An 18,628-nucleotide genomic window follows, 5' to 3' on the forward strand; every position below is an offset into this window, starting at 1 on the left:
TGGGTTGCCATTTAAAAAAATTAATTTTTTTGTAGAACTCAAAAATAAAAGAAAATTTCGAAAAATTTTATTCTTGTTAAATCATCACATTTTTATAGTACTTTAGCACTCATCAATTAGTTTTTTCAAAAAATAAATAGTTAAAGCAAAAAACGTTTGGTTCCATACTTTTTATTCACCTGGTATATTTATTGCATTTATTGTGTTTTGTAATTTTTTTACAGTCCGTGCCTCTGTGTTCGGCAACTTTTATTCCAAATTGTAAGCATGCTTCCACTAAATATACTATAAAAAACTATTCTCGTTAAAAGTGGTCCCCATACGGAGATAAGATATAAATAATAAGTTTAAATATGTGTCACTGTTGAAGTAAGACTATTGTAAGTGTAAGATACAAAAAAATTTCGACCAAAATTTTGCTTAAAATTCTTTTTATATGGACCACACATTTTCCAAGCGGTGTCTTACTCTAACTTAAAATATTAAGATTAACATTTTACTATGAGAGATGGAGCCTTAGAATGGTTTTAATTTGCAAAGTCCATCATTCCTGCTAGTCCATCTCTCCCGAAATCAACATCACTAGTTCGCACCTTAAATGTACACTCGGGAATAACTCAATGAGACAAATACAAAAGTTACACACTTAAATAAAATCATTCATTCAAATACCAGTCCAATTTTAATACCCGGTATTTTTTTGGAACACCCATCATCAATCAAATAAGCGTATTCGTAATAAATTCGTTTTAGTTATTTATATTTTTAAATTGGAAAAATGCAAATGAAAAATCTGGTTCGTAAACCAGTTTAAAAAACCGGTTTGGCAACACTATTATGGCACTACTGGTATCTTAATTTTAATGTTTAATTCTGTAGGGCACATAAATGGCGTTATAATGTATGCACGTATGTTGTCCGAATTGAGGCTGTTGGAAGTTGATGTAGAAAATTAGATAAACATTTGCGGAAGTCATTTTAATTTATTAATATTTATGTAGCGCCCATATTGCCGTGATGCATATGCAGTATGCACCATTAGTCGCGCAAGAATTTCCATTTTCAGGAGCCCGGTAAATTGCAGAAAAGTGTGTTGAAATTTGTTAATGTACAAGTTTAATATTAGATGTATATGATAGTGAAAAGAAGGATCAACTTTTTTAATTTAGGAAGTTTGAAGCATTGGTATAACGCCTTTCCTCATCAAATATTTAACCCGCAAGCGGATGCTTATAATCCATATCGAAAAGAACAGCTTTAATACTACTGAGTGAAAATTTGAACTTTAAGCTTCAACTATGATTATCAAAGCGTTGATTGCTTTGTGACGTCAGAAATCGTGAAATTTATATTTTTAATATAAACTTGAACAGGCAAGAGGTTGCACAAAAGAAATAAAGGTTAATATAAACATATCTTGGGAAAAGCCCGCGAGAAAAAATTCTTTATTGTATAAAATTCTAAACAAATAAATTAAGTTTATATTCCACTGATACGATCTGAACCATTTGTTGATTCGATTACAATCCTCCCTCCCTGTTTGTTAAATTTGTTTCCTCGCAACGGAAAAGAAAACAGATTTAAAGGTAAAAGTCAAAAATTCTTAAAGGAGACTTTATCCTGTTCCAGCGACCTCTAAAATTTCATACTTCAACTCATAGCGTGTTGCTTAAAGTAAATCCTTAAGATGCAATGTGAGTCGACCCACTTTTGCACAACCTATTAATAACATTTTAAAAGGTAGCTTCAGGCAACTCGATAGCTCATTTGGCGTCAGCTGTTAAAGGTAGAAGCTTTTCATTGTTAACCACACTTTTAATGAATCTCAACCGAAAATTGCTCTCAGAAAGAAAATAAATCAAGACCATACAGAAATACAAATTCGAAATATAAATAATATTTTGCTGTATACATGTATTTAATTTGCGCCCAGATCTATGTATCTCGAGTGAATTTTGTATATCCAAATAAATCCACATTATAAACAAATTTATGCATAAGCTCCATGCCTTCATGAATCAGCATAGAACACGTAACAAAACTCCTATGAACTTATTCTCACTGCACTATTTAATGCAAATTGTTATTCGCCACAACAAAGATATTTCTGCCGTTGGCTGTATCATTTCATTTCACTGGTAGCTTTTTGTTTTTTGTTTTGTTACAAAAACAAATCTCCGAATTTAGTTATAACTAGTTGTTCAAACAGATAGTTTACAAAAAAATTGATTGTGCAAATGGAAAATTGGCTCTGCATTTATCACATAAACCACAACAAACAAATATTATATATTTAACGTGCGTCGCAGTGTGTAACATTTGATTTTAAACATTTGATTGAACAATAAATCTGTTTAAACTAGTTGAAATTTTAAGTTTCCTGTGTTACTTTCTAAAGTTACATTATACATGTATTTATTTTATAGTTGTAGATGAATTAATCCTGAATTGAACATCCATTTTTGAGAATAATTATGTAGTTAGAGAGGATTTATAAGTCGGACATAAACAAAAACCAAATTTAATTATGTCCGGAACATTCGAAATGACTCGAGTACAATTATTTATGCGAAAACATAAGCAATTCGTGGCAATAATTTTGTTAAGTGTTTCACTTTCCAAAAGTAATTAAATGTCGCAAGCGGTGTTTCTCTAGATAAATTCATTAGCCGTCTCCATGTTTTTAATAAGCAAATGCGTATTTAAGCAGTATCTTAAGATGAGCTTTTAACGATTTGAATACAAATTGTCGAGAAGTCAGGTAACCCCAAAGCTGTTTTGCTGTTTAACTTACCGTTAAAAGTGATGCACCAGTACTTTTTAATCAACGAAACCAAAAACCACTCTTTCATCATAAATCACTTTTATTTGAATATAATGTTTTTGTTACAAATTTTTCATTATTATAATAATGAATGAATTATAATGTCAAAATATTTTATTGTAGATGTGCTATATGTTCATGTTGGTCTAAATGCACGCTGATTTATAACTACCTACGTAAACTGATTAAATGTCATACCTAATTTAAAATCAAATATTTTGTTTAATTGATAATCAGTAATGGAATGATATATGGATTAACAATGTTACACTGACCGTACGTTTCAATATTAATGTTTCATGCTGCAGAAGCTTAAGAATATGTTTTTTCATATTAGTGAAAAGTAATAGTCATAATTAAATTTTAATTTCATTTGCTTTATTAGTTGAGCAAACTTTAAAGTAACTTTAATTAAAAACTTTGGGAATAATAACAGTAGTGTACTGCCAAATGTCAAGCAGTGTCCCAAACTATGATGTTTCCAAAATTATAAATCATAAAGATAAATGAGTTTTTTTATGAAACCCAATTTATAACAATTGACTGAGCTGAAATCTCATGTAAAGCAGACCGTACTAAACCGAATAAATAAAATTTAGTAAGGCAACAAAACTGACAGACGCAGGTGTCCTCTATCTGTGTAAGTGTTACCAAAATCGTAAATTTTTTAATTTTATAATATTGAAAATGTTTATTTTGTTATATTATTTGATAAAGCAGTGGATATTTTGGAAATTGTGTCGAGTTCCAGCGAAGGTTGGAATGGTTTATGGTGAAAATATAATTTTAAAGGTTATAAAATTTTACGCCCACCATTAGGTGACTTGCCAACAGCAATAATAACATTGGGGGTAATTTACAATTTTCGCCCCCTATGAAAACCCTACTTCCGTGTTTTAACAGCTGTGTATGCAAATATATTAAAAATTAATAAGAATTGACTTGGAGAAAAAATAAACGAGTGCGAAGTTGTATTTTCCATTGAGTCTGAAATTATGGAAATACTATTCAAGTGTATGCATATAAAACCCCGCTAAAGCTAGGATGTTCTGTACCTATAAGACATCAAACAAGGATTCCATTTTATCGCAGTACGCTATTTTACATCTTATTTCGACGAAATGAAAAATCGATGGTCAAATAATAGTGCAGGTGTTTATTCGGACATCAAAGACGGTGGAGTTCGTTTAAACAGTTCAAGTTTTTATTTAACAACTTAATGCAATTGCAGTAAAGACGGAAACGCGCTCTTTGCATCCTTCTGATATATTCTTAAAATTTTGGATTAAACGCATTTCAAGTTTAAAACGAAATTAATTTTTAGCATTTTGCCGGTACATGAAAAAGGAGGGCTTTTAGTAATGTTGAGTAAATGTGAGATGGGGAAGGTTTTAAATGAATTTTTCGCAAATATCGTCAAAAATTTCAAGTGTCACGTTTATCGACTAAAATTTATCGGTTTGCGGATGTGCTATGCAAATAAAAGGGTAAACAATACAATGAAAGAAAGATATTGTATTGGCACTAAATGTTATGTAATTGGATCTACCAACTGCAGGAAAACCCTCAATAAAACATTTCAGCGATGATTCTGGTCGACAATAACAAGCGCTGCCGGACGCAAATTCGAATTCAAATCAATTGAGTATCTACCCTAGCCAAATCGATGTCCTCAACCCAATCGTATTGCTTAAACACAAGACATTTACGACAGGGAAAATCCACAAAACATTTTTAAATCTGCTTGAAGCAAACCACAAAAATAAAAAATTAAACTTATTGTTATCCAATCTTTTAATCCGGAATTATAACTCAATCACTCTTCCGTCCCTTTCATCCATTCTTCTCAGCTACTCGCCATATGTTCCACTGTCTTTTTTCTTTAATTCACTGTACTGGTTTGCACCCTTGCGTTAAGACTTTACCGTGTTTCACAAGCACAAGTGCTGAAATTTCCTCCTGTCTTTTAGTCTTTTTTTTAAAGGAAAGAAGATACGATTCAAGCACAATTTATAATAATTGACGTTACATTATTGATCAATGCGGCACTTCGTTTTAAGTGGTGTAAATTTCATCTAAATTACATTCTTCACAAGAAAAGTTGTTTTAAGAAATTAGTATGTACAGTGTTAAAAGACAACTTGTGAAGTTGAAAACGTGATATTTTTTGTAAATTTAAGTATAAAGTATTAATCCGATAAAAATTGCGCTATTTTTCATTCCTTAAATAAAACTAAAATTGTCTTAAGAGTTAAATTTTATTCTGCAAAGCGTAATGTAACAAAAAAATGCAATATGTATTTATTTAAAAGAATTGGTAAATATGAGACGGTTACGTCCCCATGACACAATAAACTAGTTATGGGCATTTTGTGGTCGCTCATATCTCACATCGTTAATGTTTTATTTACGCTATTTGAGCCTTTTTCGTACATTGTAGCGATAGCAAAAATACTCCAGGGCTTGCTTGGCATAATTACGCTTTCGCGTGGTCCTGATCCGGTCTTGCACTTGCAACAAAAATAAGCGTGTAAACAGGGTAAAATTCTCGTCGAAATTCAGACATTTTACTCCAGGATATCGATTTTGTATTAATTTACATGTAATAGAGCGCTACAAGTTAAGAGTTTTTGTAGAAATTAAATGCTATTTTCCGATCAAGCTCTGGTTAAAGTTTTGCAAAACGTGTTTCAAATTATAAACGACGATATTAAATATAGAAAAAGCTTTTTGGCGGCCTTAATTTGTTTAATGTATCGGGATGTTCATGAATGTTTTTGGATAACTGGGAGCAATACAATACAATCTTTAATTGCAAAAGTTCAAAGGTAGCTTTCAAGGAATTGGTCCAGAGTTTAATTTCGTCCTTTTTAATTGAAAGTTTCCCCTCTAAGTAAATGTTTGTTTAAAATTTCTCAAGAGTTCGAATCGATGTCACGAAATTATCTCTATAATTTGTTGCGTTTAATTGTAGAAGTTACCTAATCCACACATCTGGAAAAGTTTTCTCAAAGATAACATTTTTATCTTCAAAATTATACACATTGTATCTTACAGTCCAATTAAGAATTACGAAGTACGAGGTGCTTATGACTTATCACAGCATTTTCTACATTATTTTCCATTGTAAAAACAGTTGTAATGTAACACATAAAATTTTACGAACATACAGTTTCATTCTGTGAAATAGACAGCTGTGATATTAAAAACTTATTGATTCCCAATGATAACTTGGAACAGTGTATTTACATAGTAACATAATAGGTGTTACATAAATTAACAGCGTGTCAATTATCTGACCATCGATTTTATATTAGTTACGATTTAGTGATTTTGAAACCAATAAACTGAAAGATTATGATTTGAAAAAGAGAGAATTATCATTTTGGCCACGAGTATCCCCAAACCTTTGATATTTCATTAAGGAAACTTAATGATCTATCAATTATATAAAATGCCGGAAGTTGGGGTTGAAAGGGATGAAGTTAATTGGTCTTAGACGCCAAGGTTTATCCTTTAGGGAAATTTTCTATCGAATAGCCGAACAATATTATCCAATAATGTAACACATTATCCACTGTTATTAAAGCTCCGAAAATCTTGTACAAATATACACGTAAAATGTTAATTAATTTGGAATATAAATTCAGTATCTCGTCAAATTTCCTATTATTTTTGGTAATTAATTAGTTTAAAGAATGATTTTTGTGCAAATTGTTTTGTAAAAATTATTTTATCAATTAATGACTCTATTGGGATAAAAAACAGTATTAAGTATAATGTTACGTGAAGTGGAAAATACTGCAAAATAAAAACTCTCAACTCGAAAGCTCAGCAAAGTAAAATTTGAGTGAGATACATTAAATTTATTTCATCATCCAACAAAGGCAATCTTGAAGCCCTCACAAATCAAGCAATATTTTAAGTGTATTATATCATTCTCATTTTGAGGTAAATCTAAAGTACTACTTAAAAATTCACGTTTAAAGAATTTTTTATCGTTCAAATATAAGAGTTATCGTCAGAATTTCTGTTAAACAGTCGTCTCAGAAATCAGAATACTTGCCTTCAAATATATCCGACGAATTTAAATATCAAAGAGAGTTTTATGCTGATTTGTAACTTTTCAAATATTTCAAAAAGATTCATTCTACGAACATGTTGCATTTTTTCTCGAGTTTTCTAATTTTTATACAATTTTGGTATTCTTGCTTGGATCTAAAATTTTGTTTTTTTTTTAATTTCTGCAACATTCGAAATGTTGGACACTATTAGTTGCCTATTAGTTACTACGTTAACCAATTTTATGTCTGTTTGATACACCTAAATATTTAACTTCAGTTAATTACTATCCTTTATTGAAATCCATTTAACTGATAAATTTATTCCATGTGATCATTAATTTTAGTATTTGAATTTATAATCCTCTTGTATCATTTAACATGTATGTCACTACTATTAACTCTCAAACGTACACAAATATCCTATGATTAAAAATAAATAAAACTTTTTTCTTATGAAAACATTTTTTGAGTTGCAAAAATTCCTTTTACAAATCTGAGAATAGAGTGATTTGCAATTTAGTAAAAGCTTCCCGGTGGCAAATCCAGAAGTGGTAATAAAACGCGAATAAATAATAGGAGTGACACCGAAGTCATGATTATAATAAAATGAAAAGAAAACAAACCTTTTATGGGTACGAAGCAAATGCAAGAACAAAGAGCAAAATGTTAAATTACATCAGTCGCAGTCCACATCACACTTTTATGTAACAGAATCTGGAATGAAATAAAAATATAAAAGAATTTAATTGAATTCGTTCGCATTGCAGAAGAAATGTCAACACCGAATGTAAGTGTGAGCCCTTCCTCGAGCGAAGAAATCTCGCCGCAGGTGACGGAGAGGCCGCATTTATGGTCCAGTCCGAGCTCCAATGTGGATTCCAGCAGTCGCGCCCCCACAACTCCAACTTCGACAGCTGCCACCCCTTCGACAACCGTCGGCACCGAACCTGTTCGCCACAGTTTGGGCCGCGGTTTTCCCGTACCGCATTACCACTTACCAGATTCTCGCTGGGGACCTTTTTTTGAAGAAGGCACAGAACCACACAACATCACAGCAAGGGTTGGCTCAACGGTTATGATCGACTGTCGCATCGGACTGTTGCAAAATAAAACGGTCAGTAAAAAAACTAATACTTTTTACGACTCCAATTTAATTGTGTTGCCTTTTCCTTATTTGTTTTAACTGCTTCTCGCCGAGTGTGACAAAAATATCAACCGCGGACTAACAGACTAGGGGGGCCTCAAGCTTAAGTTTCCAAATTTTACTGCACACTTATTTTCAAAATTAATAATAAATAAATAAAAAAAATATATTAAAAATAAGTGTTACAAACACTTTCAATGTGACACGAGTCAAGCAGTTTTGCCAAAAACAGTATTACAAAGTTGCATTTTGTGACACCGAAATAGAAAAAAACTCTTGATTACCAAAAATGTATTTATCAAAATATAAATGATTCGAAATAACACAAAAATTAACACAGATTTTTATAGAAACACAACATTAGTTAAAACACTAATTCTAGAAACTATAATCGTTTGTAACCCGAAGGTTTTAAATCCACAGTATATCTTCTGGTGTTGGCCGAATGCTTATATTGGCTTGAATTCACCCTACCATAAACCTAAAACGCATATAAAAATTGTTTAATCAATGATACGATATAACTTACGCTAGTGTTACTGTGGTCCGCAGATACGAAACTAGCATACAAAGAACTTTGAGCCGAAAACTTAGACTGTCTCTTGTAATTTCCGCGTACCTATAAAATAAAAAAACAATATTTGAAACAATAAATTATACCACGAATTACACTTTGTGATGTCTGAATATGTCCCTTTCGCGGCCCAGTGTAAACAGACTCCTTACAATCCGTTGATTCGTCAATATCTTTCTCGGAATCATTGTATTTTAACTCTTTCGCTGACTTTTCATTAGCGTAATACTCTTTAAGAGTATCAGGCATTGGGGGCCTTTCTTCCGTATCTTTGGGGTGATAATATGAATACTCTATTATATCATTAAGTATATCTTCTTCGCAAGTCCAAACCGATGGCACGAAACCATCATTGAGGTTAGAATCTTGCTTGCTCATATTTTCTACAAATGTACGCGAAGACGGGTTAATATGGATAAAGCTTCCTGCTAATAATTAAGAGAAAGCGATAACATATCTAACAATTATAAAATACGTACTAAACACGCTTTTATCAACGATAACAAAACAACCGAACCTAAACTACCGGCTACAAATTCTCAACCAAAGAAACTCCTTCTGCGGTTGCGTAACTCTAACGACCATGCGCTGAAAAGCGCTTTGGCAGCCTTGAGCTTTGGACTTGAATGATTTGATTTGAAATGGGGTTCCTGCACGTCGTCAAGCTTCCCTCGCTCTCCTGGAGGACCATCTAGATCAGCTCACTGTTCAATTTAATTTACACATAATTTTATTTGTTAAAAATATTAAAAAATGTTGCCAAAACGGCCATCACTGTTCGTGTTAGGGTTTGCTTTTTCCATTATTTTTGAGATAGGTTAAATTTTAAATTATTAAATGTATGTATGTAAATAAACATCGATTTCTAAATAAATCTATTAAATTAACTCTAGTTTTAATGGAGAAAAGACAGCTTTTCTTTTAATAAATCAATTTGAAGGTGCTTGAAAGAATTAATGTTTATAAATAAAAAATAATAATTTCTAAATAAAAAAATCAGTAAAACAAAAATTTCATTTCATTAATGACTATCGGTGATAGGTGAAAACGGTTTGCAAAAGAAAAACAGGAAAAGAAGCTTTAAGAAAAAGAAAAATCTTTTCTGTAAGAACTTTTTATTGGAAACTTTTTTAATAACATATTTTAGCTTTCATATTTGTGAATTTCCACTTTATAACATTAACATATTATAATACAGAGTCATTGCCTTACGAAAAGTGGACCAATAGTATCAATATTGCGAATCCAAGAAAGCCATAAATTCACTTAATTCAACAAAAATTGTCAGTGTCAAAACTATGACAAACAAAATTTAAAATTCACTTTAAACATTGCTATTTTCTATTACTACATAATTTCAATATCTAAACAAGCCTCAATTCTTCTATGAAGAGACATTCATACACATTCCTACAGTCAGTGGCGTATTATAGCAGAAGCCTAAGAAGCCCGGGCTCGGGTCACGAAGATTTTAAGGGGGAAAAATTTTGAGAAAGACTTTTTTTTAAAGGAATAATAAAATCGTGTTTATCGGAGCAAAATAAATTTACGGTCATTATTTTTTCTTAGAACAATGTTTTCACAAGGGTTTCTTGAATTTTGATAATACTAAAAAGTAGAGGTTCAATGACCAAGCGAACCAAAAACTTCAAGCTGTGAATATTGATCCTGCAAGCAATCAAATTGTGTGATAATGCAAGTTACCGGTATGTCAGTAGAAGAAGGAAAAAGAGATTGAAGCATTTTGATGAGACACGAGGAGACCGAGACGTTGAATCCAACGGAAAAGATGAATTTCGCATCCAGGTATTTCTTTCTACAGATCGACAACCTAAAAGCTGAGCTTTCCAAGAGGCGAAAGTCGTATTTAGAGAGTAATGGAGAATTCGGATTTTTGAGCTCCTTTCCAGTTATCACCACGGAGGAAATCAAAAGAAAAATGCTCAAAGTTTGTTGAAACTTAAAGAAGATCTTCATAACTTGGAAGGCAAATTGCTTTAAATCAAGGACCTCTAGGTTTTGGATTTAGTAAAAAAATTGAAGCTGAAAAATATTAACGACTTGTTCCCCAATCTTGTAATTTTGTTGAGAATGTTCGCTTCTAAAGCGGTGACTAATTTTATAGGTGAAATATTGTTTTCAGCATTGAAGAGAGTAAAAAACGCTACCGCATATCTACATTACCTAATCTTAAATTAAACGCACTAGCAATACTATGCAACAAAAATGAAATGCTAAATGTTCTCAGTTTTGACAAAATTATTAACGTATTTGCCAACAAGAAAGCCAGAAAGAAACTTTTTTGAATCAACAGTCATTGTTTTTTTAAATAACAGTTATTGTTTTTTTAAATCATCTCCTATTTTTTTTTCCTATTTTTGAATCATGTATTATTACTAATTACTATAAATAAACAATTCGCGTTTATTAAGTAACAATTTTACAATCACCATTACCATTAGCAAAATTAATACAGAAAAGAAGAGAACGCTATATTAAACACTAATATGTAAAAAATGTGTTAGTGAAACAGAAACAAATCAATGAGGAGAGGGGCCAAAATTTTCTTAGGGCTTTGGGCGCCAAATTGGGTTAATATGCCACTGCCTACAGTAATTAATGATTTGATTCCTTAAATCGATTTCATCTAATACTAAAGTTTCATAACCTTTTTTTTTCATTGCCACCTACAAAAAATAATCTAATGATGTAAGATCGGGGCTTTGTGGAGGCCAAGAATGCCTATTGCCTCTAACAATCCAGACATTTTTATAATTTTAGTCTAAATAGTTACAAATTATTGTGTGAAAATGTGGGGAAACCCATCTTGTCGAAACCAAAATCAAAAAAGAGCAATGGGTCTAGCAAAACTGGCAATTTATTTTCAAGAAAATTACGATACATTTTACCAGTTAAATTTCTAGCAAAAAAATGGGGCTCAATAATAAAGTCATCGCATCCGCACCAAATATTTAAAAAAAATTCTTTGAAAACGATTAGTTTTAATCCAATGCAAATTTTCTTGAGCGTAACAGTGGTAGTTGTGTCTATTTACTCCTGTGTTATTTCTAAAACGAGCTTCATCACAAAACAAAATTTGATTAAAAAAAATAAGATTTAGCTCTTGTTGCCTTCTTAAAAATTCACAAAACTGTATTCTGTTAATATTTGTTTTTTTCATTGCTCGTATACATTTCTGTAAAAAAATTAAACCAAATGTAAACATCAGAAACAGACATAAATGTAGCAAAGCCATTGTAGATCTAATTTTTCATTATTGTTTTTTGACTTTTCAAAGTATCTATGTAAATTTATTGTGTGCCTTAAACACGTTCAGGGTCAATATTATATGTGAAGAGCCTTGTATTAGCATGTGTTATAAAAATTAAAACACAATATTGGATTTTGTGTAATGTTTTACATTTTTATTTCTATTTGTGAAATACCTTTAAGGATAGAATTCTTTTTAATCAGTATTAAAACTTACACACAAATCAGTCAACAAATCTGAAGTAATTTAAAAAATTAGTTTTTGCAGGCTTATGTAATTTTTGTTAAAGCAATTTTAAACTCAGTTTAGACTTTTATTACTTAATTTGGGGTACATATTCATGAGTTTAACTCTTAATTAACTTTCGATTGCTGTTACTTGGGTTATTAGAGAAACTTAATCATTTAAAAACAGTTAGTTCGAATAACTGCGTTAAGTTAGAAATTTAGTTAAAAGTTGCGGCGTGAAAAAGACGCTAATTAGATTAGTTTTGTTTATAAATGGATTTAATATTGCCCTACTTTCCACCAAAAATATATAACACTAACATTAGATGTTTACGCAATGTTGTGGAAGCAAAAAAAATGCTATTCAAAAAAATTGGTCTACTTTTAGCACAGAAATATGCGAAATAAGGAGTTTTACGAGTTTTCTACAGAAGAATGGTAACGGCGTTGGCGAAACTAATACGTCAAAACACACATAACAAGTCACAAAGAAACATTACCTTGGTATAATTCGTTTTGTGCGCAATTTTCCTTCTACCTAATTTTAGGGAAGTATGCTACATTTATTCTACGGAGCCACGTTTTACTTGATACTAAATAATGACTAAAATTGCCCCTAATTTAAAGGATCCTTAACTATCGGTAAGGCAAGGAAGTCCTAACCCTTAGCTCTTCCTAAGTGTCACCAACCACAAGTCTTCTAATTAAAATTTAATTTTCGTATTTTGTGCAAAGACCATGTTTAAAATAAATAAACAAAAGTGCATAACATGTTTGAAATTATTTGAGCACTCAGATACACAACTTCGTGAACTATTAGACGACAAAGTTTAATAATGACATTCATAGAATTCAAGCTTGTTAAATGCATATGAATACAGTTACAAAAAGATCATTTAGACATGACCTATGACAAACGAACTAAATGTTTAAAGATCTGAACAAAGTCATAAAGCTTTTTGCATAAATTGGAAATCCTTTCAGATTTATTTGAATAAAGATTTGAGATCCTGCGGCCCTAAATGTTGATAAAAGGTGTTCAAAAATTATTGATTTGGGACTTGTTTGTCGTAGTAATATCAGTACGACGTTATTCATTAAAAGGAAAAGCTATATAAGGCAAAGATATTCAGTGTTCTGTTTACTCTCATCCGGAGTCACGTTCTAGCGATTAGAAGATATAGCAAAGGAAAAATAAACAAACATATACGTTGGGTGACACATAGAACGCTCCGGTGCAAATTTTCAAAGAGAAAAACAATTACACTAAAAATTATACAATTTCAAATGTGATCAAAATTATTCTTGTTGAAGTGATTTATGCCGAAAATATTGGAGACAATCATTTTCGTTGTAAACACGTTTGCATACATTAATAGAGATGCCAGATAATTTAATTAAATTGTGAATAATTACCATAATGTGTACTAAATAATTATGCATCTGCAGTATCTAAATTTATTCCAAACATGAAGAAATATCTAACCATTTATCACCCGATTCTAATGAAACTTTAAAATTTATCTCGTCCGGTGCGTTTTAATGATAGCAAGGTTTTTAGATAAGAATCTATAATTTCCTTTAAGAGCCCTGTAGCTACTACCTAAATGAACAATTTCCTCATTCACCCAAAAATATCATTGCAAAAAACCTTTGATAACTTGACACTCCCCTCAAATAAATAATACACCAATATTTTCAGTAAAATCCCAGATGAGATTTATACAATTTTGTAAATAACAATATTACGTTGCTGATTTGAAAATTTCCTCCAAAAAATCTACACACGAGAGGAAATTCGTTTTTTTGGGGGCATGATAAATTACGGGTATTCAGTCCAGATAATTGATGTAATTTTAAAAGTAACGAGCTGAATTTATTCAAAATAACTTGTACAACAATCGCTATAAAAAAGCGTTATTTTTGTGGATAGTGGCGAAAAAATGTAGAACACGCGTAAACCGCGACTTTTCGGCAGAAAACAAAGCATTTGATCTCATCTTAGATTTTCATTAGGAATGAAAAAGAGAATAGCGGAAATACAATATGAAAGAGCACGGAGAGAAATAAGCTAATCAGATATGAATGTTCGTAAATGCCCCCAAGATTACCGCTATCCATTACAGACGAGAAATGTTCGCTATTGTTAAGAAAATTATACATTTCTAAAAGCTTTTCGGACCGATCACAACGCATCATCTTTATTAAAATATTTGCCTTTAGAAAGCCAATTAAAATATACGAAATATAAGACTAAATACTGACAGCGCAATATGGGTGCTACGAAAAATATGACAGCAATCTCGCTAAAGTTTATTGCACATTTGCGTATCATAAAATGAATGCCGAATGTAAAGATCATCCGTGGCTTCTGAGAAAGGCATTCTCTTCAGTTGCTTTTCGCATTATACGAATCTAATTTACAAGCAAATCACGTCTTGCATCCATAATTCCATATCTGCGGCGTCAAGCTATGTCCTAGTCAGCAACATCGCTCGCATGGCTGTCCTTGCTATTGCTTGATGAAAGCAACCTTGACAAGTCGAATATTTTGGCAGTCCAACAAGTTTTAATATTTTTTTTACCACTAGATGTAAAAGATACTATTATTTAGTTTGTCGAGAGGTTGTAAAGTTGTTTTTCGCTACTACCAAAGGCTACATGAATTAGAGGTGGGTAAATGACGATGTTAGAGGGTATTACATTGATACAAATATTTCTAAAATATTATTATTGAAAACTATTAGCATCACAAGTACTAACGGATTTCGAGATGCGATTAATGCAAGTAATGTTATATTTTTCACCGGTTTATAATATGTTAATAGTGAAAAAAATATTATATAAAACACGGTAGAAAAGATTTTTATAGCCTCGTATTTATTATTTATTATTATTTATTTTTTTAATAAAAAATTATTATATACAAACGAACTAACGATCGGTTATATGTATGAAAATTAATAAGCAAGTTACAAAATTCGTGGATGCGCCGGGCGAAGGCGGGACTCAATTTTATCAATATCTTAAAATCGAATAAAGAGCGTTAATTTGTTAATTAGAAAAGTTGTGGGTTTGTGAACCTTAACCTAGTAATTAAGACTTAATTTAAGTTTTGGGGTAGTAGCAGTGATTATCAGCTTTGGCTTTAATTTTTCGATATTTGTGTTTCTAACTCAAGTTTAATTTACCGCTTGAATAGCACTATCCAAGTTTGACAAGTTGGATAATATAATTAAACACAATCGATGACTTCATTCAGGAACTATCCAAATTTACGGGCTAGGAAACAATCTCTCGGTGTGTAAATAGGAGTGAACTGAGAGATTTGAGGAAATGCCATTATATACATAACCTGTTTCTGTTTTCTGCCCGATTTATTATTGCATTGGAGCAGTACGTAATGACGTTTGTGATTAGAATTCGTATAAAGCGAGTTTAAGTTGTTTTAGTAGTTGACAACTTGTTACTTTTCTATGTAAATTAAATGCTGTTGTAAGATGCCGATCTTGAACTTTTACACTTCCACGGTTAAAAGCCATTTACAGTGGAAACTTTACATATAAATTTACAATTTAATACAAGTTTCTCTTATAACAAGTATTTGTAATTGCGCAGATTAATTACTCTGAGTAGGTGAGAAATTTGAGAGCCACAGAGTGTGGTTTGCTTATTATAAAGGTTCAGAGTGTTAATTAAATGGAATTATTTGTTTGATAGAGGTTTGACACATGTTACCACTTGTTTGTTGACATAAGCTCTCCACGCTCATTTATTTCACAATTTACATTTACTTTGTCGCTAAACTGGATAGTTAGGGCCTCAAAAATTTTGTCTATTAACTCAACAAACAACTAAGTTTGTCTTGCATTGGTTGATAATCTCAAAAGCACTCACTGAAGCTTTAATCTGTCAAAATTCGAGTTGAATAAATTTGTATTTAGTCATAAATTAAGTTATAATGCTGAGGTTCGTTTATGGGATTCATTAATCCTGTGGTTTTGTTTCAGGGTCAGAAAAACTTAAGTTTGTGAAAGCAGCTTTTCACAACAATATTTATTTCAGTTAATGTATTTTTGACTCTCTGGGAAAAGTTAGTAAGATTATACGGTTAAAATTTAATAATAGCTTTTCTGGGTAAAGCTTTGAAGATGTTTGTTATTTATTTGTACGTTTTGTTGTCGTTTCTTGAAATAAAACAAAGGAAATATAAACCAAGCAAGATTTTAACGGTTGTTATTTTCCTGTCAATCTGCAAGAGGAATGATTTATGCTTGTCATCTTAATAATTAATTGAAGTGTTAATTTTCCTATTTTTTTGTGAATTGTAGGTATGGTATAGACAGATAATTAATCAGAAACATTTTGACAAATATATCATTTCGGTAATAATAATGTTACACGGTTGCAGACCTGTTTTAGCTTTTCTTTCTAGCAATTTGCACGTCCTGAATACCGTAATAAATGTAGCTACCTGAGCTTGTAGCACGCTTTTACTTCAGGGTTTTAAATATTTCCATTTTTCAACAAGATAATGCACGAATGCATGCGATAAGCATTACCGACAATGCATCATTTAGAAAACTGTGATAATTCAAAATGTTTGAAACAATCAAAGCGCAAACTGCTAGCAGAAGCTCGAAAGCTCTAGTTCTTCAACCGCGAAAATTTGAATTTGTGTTTGTTTGTGATAAGAATACTGATCCAATTTGTATTGATGGTGTTATGCGCCTGTGTTTATGTAATTTATGTATAAATCTTGTCAGATGATTGCATTGTTTGAAAATCTGTGGGGTAGAAGAGCTCGATTTCCAATTATTCGGTATACAGAGATGAAGCGGTGTATAAATTATCTGATGATCTTCCGACGATTGATTCGTTTCCTTTCTACTTCGGTCATTGGTAAAATGACGACAGATATAAATCACGAATACAGTTATACCGGTACGATATGAAATGTAGTTTATGAGGCGCTGATGTTCTTTTAACGTTTCTTCCCGGTTTATGTCTTTTGATATCCAGGCAGAATTTGATTTGTAAAGGTAGCTTTAATAACGTTAAAAATAATGCCAATGTTTGAAAACGCAATTTGCATATCTAGTTTGACAATTTCATTTGCTTGATCGAGAACAGGAAGCAAAATTGTCCAGTTTAATCTCTAGTAGGCATCTTGCGGAAGGGTCGAAGTTGAAAGCATGTCTCAGGTGAGTCGCTTGATCGGGCGTAGCTAGAAAACTGATAAGATTAAAAGTTTGGTTGTTCACTTGCTATACAAGTCTAATCCTATTAGTTGCCCTCTCTATGAGACACGCTAATCTAATAATACTAGCTTAAGTCAGCGCTAGCAATTCACCATACCATCAGGACGTCACCAGTTACATTCTCGAAATTTAATTTGTTCAGCAATTAAACCACTTCGTGGTTACTAATAGATAGATGGATCCAGCTCTTTTCACCATTTAACACTTTTTTGCAACGATCGGATGTCATGGCCTTCAAACCTTTAACTCACTTTAACTAAATTATTTCTGGACGGTCTCCAGACGAACACTTTTTCTCATTTTTTAACCCAAGAACTCTCATGCTCAAATAATTTAAATCCTACACTTACCACCTGACACACGCTAAAGAAATATTGTTCACTTATTGTGTGAAAAAACTTATTTAACTTAATGCATAATCTTCGTGTTTTTACACATTTCAAAATTGGCAAAAATACAATTTGTATAGATCTTTTATTTTTTAACGTGCTAATAAAACAAGTAAAGTTAAAACGAGAGTGTATTTTTCAATAGAAATTTAAATTAGAAAACAAAGAAAAACGGCAATATAAAGTCGATCCAAAGCCAAGCACACTCTAAGCACTCTGTATTGCCTGACTATTCTTTTATCCTCTACCTTTTCAGCTCGTTTTCCCGCAAATGCGCCCTTTTTCAGCACTGACTTCTATGGAGGCGGTGTATTTTGCAAAAGCGTAAATGCAGTTTTTATTTTTAAGTCATTTTCACCAACAATAAATACTCATTTTTATTAAAAATTATTCATTAAGGTTATAGCTTTCATAACGATATTTATCTTTAAATGGAATGAGATAATTAATTAAAAGATTTAATTGGGAGCTTTCCAAATTAAAGTGGTGGTATAATATTTTAGGAGGGTTTAGTGGTTATATTGGCAGGATTTAAAGACGTCAGTAAAGCTTAAGGGTTTGACAGGTTTGCAACGATAATTTTTTCGTTTACCTTGATCTCAGTACTTATCTTGATAATAAGAGCAAAGACTCTGGACTAGTACATGAATGTAATCCGCAAGTCACGACCTATTAATCTCCTCGGCATTTCTATCATCGCTGATATTGATGTTAGTGGTGCAAAAGTAGTTATTAATCTTAGAACTGTTTATATAATTTGTGATAGATGGTCTTGGCTAAATTTGTGAATGTTGGAAAGTTTTTTCGTTTCTTATTGATTTCTTTTTTAGCTGTTAAAATATCAGTAAGTAATCCTTTTCCGGGATAGGATAAA

The 18,628-nt window shown here is 31.6% G+C and overlaps 2 protein-coding genes across 4 annotated transcripts in view; one reads left to right on the forward strand and one right to left on the reverse strand.

The window, feature by feature from the left end:
• The window catches only part of LOC123006283, a 96,147-nt gene that overhangs the window by 41,149 nt on the left and 36,370 nt on the right, over positions 1-18,628 (forward strand). The window contains exon 3 of the mRNA XM_044400655.1: positions 7,656-8,002. Within this exon, the coding sequence (XP_044256590.1) occupies positions 7,656-8,002 (347 nt within the window). The remainder of the gene's footprint in view (positions 1-7,655; positions 8,003-18,628) is intronic.
• LOC123006284 lies at positions 8,310-9,146 on the reverse strand. Of its 3 annotated transcripts, none has more exons than XM_044400658.1 (4): positions 9,086-9,146; positions 8,703-9,031; positions 8,562-8,651; positions 8,310-8,513 (listed from the first exon to the last, which is right to left on the reverse strand). In XM_044400658.1, exons 2-4 carry the CDS (start codon positions 8,982-8,984, stop codon positions 8,418-8,420), a joined length of 468 nt encoding a protein of 155 aa, XP_044256593.1. In that variant the 5' UTR covers positions 8,985-9,031; positions 9,086-9,146; the 3' UTR covers positions 8,310-8,417. The 3 variants fall into 3 exon arrangements, with proteins under 3 accessions (XP_044256593.1, XP_044256591.1, XP_044256594.1); XM_044400656.1 differs by having other exon boundaries at positions 8,703-9,034; positions 9,086-9,145; XM_044400659.1 differs by having other exon boundaries at positions 8,703-8,989; positions 9,086-9,143.

Source organism: Tribolium madens, unplaced genomic scaffold, assembly GCF_015345945.1.
Source record: "Tribolium madens isolate multiple individuals breed KSU strain unplaced genomic scaffold, Tmad_KSU_1.1 Scaffold_2;HRSCAF=44;Tcas5.2_LGX, whole genome shotgun sequence".
NCBI lineage: Eukaryota > Metazoa > Arthropoda > Insecta > Coleoptera > Tenebrionidae > Tribolium > Tribolium madens.

Coding starts and splice junctions, on each gene's coding strand:
- LOC123006284 (XM_044400658.1), bottom strand. CDS start 8,984: ATGAGCAAGCAAGATTCTAACCTCAATGATGGTTTCGTGCCATCGGTT. Junction 8,652..8,702: donor ATATTCAGACATCACAAAGT/GTAATTCGTGGT, acceptor TTTATTTTATAG/GTACGCGGAAATTACAAGAG. Junction 8,514..8,561: donor CGGACCACAGTAACACTAGC/GTAAGTTATATC, acceptor TATGCGTTTTAG/GTTTATGGTAGGGTGAATTC.